At 51.8% G+C, this 3,427-nt stretch overlaps 1 protein-coding gene across 7 annotated transcripts in view; it reads left to right on the forward strand.

Moving 5' to 3' along the window:
• ATXN7L1 (ataxin 7 like 1) overlaps positions 1–3,421 on the forward strand; it is a 240,146-nt gene extending 236,725 nt beyond the window's left edge. For all 7 annotated transcript variants that reach the window (XM_006774879.2, XM_006774881.2, XM_006774883.2 and 4 more), the window contains 2 exons: positions 438–512; positions 2,066–3,421. In XM_006774879.2, coding sequence (XP_006774942.1) covers positions 438–512; positions 2,066–2,107 — 117 coding nt within the window. In that variant the 3' untranslated portion in view covers positions 2,108–3,421. The remainder of the gene's footprint in view (positions 1–437; positions 513–2,065) is intronic.
• The last annotated feature ends 6 nt before the right edge of the window (positions 3,422–3,427 follow it).

Here is a 3,427-nt window from a genome sequence, read left to right on the forward strand (position 1 = left end):
TAAAACATCCACATCTGGGAAGCAGAATTGAGTTCCCCTCCATTATGCTTTCCCTCTGGGGTGAGAGTGGCATCCTCAAGGCACCCCCTGAAACATTTTCGTTTTCTCTGCCGTTTAAAGTGGACGCGAGGAGAATGAGCAGGCTATTATGCAGCCCTCTCCTGTTGACACGTGGTCTTGGCGGGCCTTCCCCACGCTGGCTCAACATCCACATCTGGGAAGCAGAATTGAGTTCCCCTCCATTATGCTTTCCCTCTGGGGTGAGAGTGGCATCCTCAAGGCACCCCCTGAAACATTTTCGTTTTCTCTGCCGTTTAAAGTGGACGCGAGGAGAATGAGCAGGCTATTATGCAGCCCTCTCCTGTTGACACGTGGTCTTGGCGGGCCTTCCCCACGCTGGCTCATGATCTGAGTAGGGCTTCGCTGGTGTCTTTCAGGTTGGGAAAAATAGCAGCCTCGCTCTGTCACAGTCCAGCCCTTCCAGCATATCCAGCCCAGGACACAGCCGACAGGTAAGTTACTGGGGGAGGCTAAAATGCATGAGGCCACCAGCAGGGTGGGAAGAATGTGGGTATTTGGGTCAGATCCTGGTTCACATTCATCTCCAGTTAACAGCATGGCTGTCTGGCTTCCAAAGTTAGGACTTAATAGCTGTGTGCCCTTGGGCAAGTTACTTAACTCCTCTGTGCTTCCGTTTCCTCGCCATAAGATGGGGATTATAATGGTCCCTACCTCATAGGGCTTTTGTGAGGATTAATTTATTCACATAAAGCCTCTAGAAAATGCCCAATATAACACACAGGTATTAGCTATTATTATTAGCAGCTGTGTAATATTAGGCAGATTACTTTGAGTCTAATTTTTTTTTCATCTGTTAAATGGCAAAATCAATGCCTACCCCCTAAGATTACTGTGAAAATTAAATAAGATGATGTTGACTAAAGAGCCTTGCTAGTGGCAGGTATCAGTCAGCTTTCTCAGGGCCTCTGGGGAGCTAGAGCTACCATTCAGAGCGTGATTCCAAGCTGGGAATATTCAGGGTAGATATAGGAGTTTTATAAACTTGAGGTGTGAGAGTTAGTCAATGTGTAAATAATTTTCTCCATTGGAGAGTACGTGCATCCGGGGGAGGCCAGGGAGCACAGGGGGCGGGTTTCTGCATGCCATGCATGATTGGAAAAAATACAGCTATGGCTGCGTTGTGTTGTCTTGGATATGCCGTAAGCTTTGCAGGCAACAAATTGCAATGTATTTGTCTGCATTTTGGCCTTTGGGGTTTCCTCACAAATCTGGGGTAGAATTTGGGTGAAGGTTATAGGGAAACAGTCTTTGTGTCCCCAGATCAAGGAGGATGCCTCCATTATTTTGAGTCGCTATGGCCCTGTTGGGGCCTGAGCACCTTCCACCCATCCTCTGTGCTCGGAGTGGGTGGGGGTCTCACCTGTGCGCAGGCAGACCTCCTGCACGGGTGGCTAGTGCGCCTGCCCGGTGCTCCGGGCCTGCCTGTGGGAACCCGAAACGCTGGCGGTCAGCCTTAAGGAATGTGATAGCAATGATAATAGCTCTCATTTGTTGAGCCCTTTCTCGGCAGGTGCTGGGCCAAACAGCCTTTACATGCATTTAGACCTTTAACAAACCCTGTGAGAGACAAAACGATTATCCTCATTTTATATAGATGAAGGTGACTGGACTAAGTGGCTAAGTAACTTGAACCCAGAACCTCTCTCTGCATAGTCTCTGTGCTTCACCCATCACTCTGTGTCTTCCTTAGATAATTCCCTGTGCTGTCTGTAGGTGAGATAGGAAGCATCCCAGGTGAACTAATAGAGAAAAAAAGAGAACACAGGCTTATTCTGGTCCTCCCTCCTAGCGGGAACCCCATGAATGTCCACAGGATTCATCCCTGCATTTATGGAGTCCTTTACAGCATCCCCTCATGTGCTCATTACATTGCCTTTGGCTGCTGTAGGAGTTGGGATGGTACCCTTTCTGTTACAGATGAGAAACCGCACTCTGTTCTCGAATCCTCGTGGTAATCCCAAGCTTTGCTTCTTTTCTTTTCTAGAAGACCACAAACAGAACGGGCAGGATAAGGACTCTTCCATAACAAGACTATGAAGCCACTTCCAATCCAATGCCTGGCCGCGGGTCCCACCCAGGGGGCCCAGGGGGCAGGGAGTGGGCAGTCGGGGATCCATTTCCTGGGCCCGCCTGTGGCTCTGGCCTTTCTTTTTCTTTTTTTAATGACCAATTTTTAGTTTTGGAGAAAAAGGAAAAGGCAAAAGAACGTGAATTTGAGATTTACAGAAAACAATACCAGTGTTTTGTTTTCGTTGTCTTGCGTTTGCCACATGTACACATTCTTCCAAGCTCGGGGCCGCTCCTCCAGCTTCTGATTCAACTACTGCACCGTCGTCTTGCTCCAGCCACGAGAGCAGACGGTTGGGATGTCAGTTCCCGGTTGGCATCATCGGAAACTCAAACTTTAGCACGTGCAGTGCTCCTTTCCTTGCCCTCGCCCGCCTGCCCATCCCTCCCCACCCATCCCCTCCTACCTGCCACTCACTGGGTCCCCAAGGCCATCACAGGAAGTTGCCTCTCATAAGCTCACCTCTGGACACTGTGCCGGGGAGGGGCTTTGCCGGGGAGCAGCCGATGGTTGGGGAGCGGAGAACAGAGGCAGGAGGGTGGCCGAGCACACTCTTCAGGTTTCTAGGGCGCACCAGGTCCACTGTCCAGCTGTGCAGCTCAGAGGGGATCTACTGGGTCAGGTCTGGACCGGGCCTGGGAGGTGGCGGGAAGCAGAGAATGGGGGTAGGAGAAGCTATCCCTCAGGAGATAGTAGGGACGAGGTGGCTGTGGTCATCTGAGCTTGTTAGGAGTCCAGGCTGCAAAACCCCTTCCTGGGTGCCATGTGCACGGGCCCAAAGCGGGGCAAGCCAGAGAGGGAAGCACCCCTGGGAAAGGGCAGGGGACCCCAGGAAGCCACTCTGAAGAAGGCACGGTGCCCACAGCTGTGGACATTCTCCAGCCGCCCTCCAGGGCTGGGCAAGAGGAGAAAGAGGGAGGGAAGGAAGGATCTGGGGGAAAGCTTCCACGGAGGGCTATGTGTCAAACGCCTGGTGAGAATGAATACTAGACTCGCCCACCCGCCTCTGGGCCCGGGGCCCCAAGGCCCTGTGACTCAGCGCCCCCTATATCAGGGTCTGCTGGGTTATCCGAGGCCCAGCTCAGACACAGCCACCCCAGGAAAGAGTGGGAAGGCCATGCCACTCCCTAGTGAGGAGGAGCGAAGCTGGAGCCTCACAGCTATGAAACTGTTGACACTGGAGTTTGAAAGAAACACCAATACTGTAAGCTTTAACCAGGAATCAGTCCGGAAAGCAACTCACAATATAAAGTAAGTGTTCTGTGCTGTTCACCGCGT

This window comes from Myotis davidii, unplaced genomic scaffold, assembly GCF_000327345.1.
Source record: "Myotis davidii unplaced genomic scaffold, ASM32734v1 scaffold125, whole genome shotgun sequence".
Lineage (NCBI taxonomy): Eukaryota > Metazoa > Chordata > Mammalia > Chiroptera > Vespertilionidae > Myotis > Myotis davidii.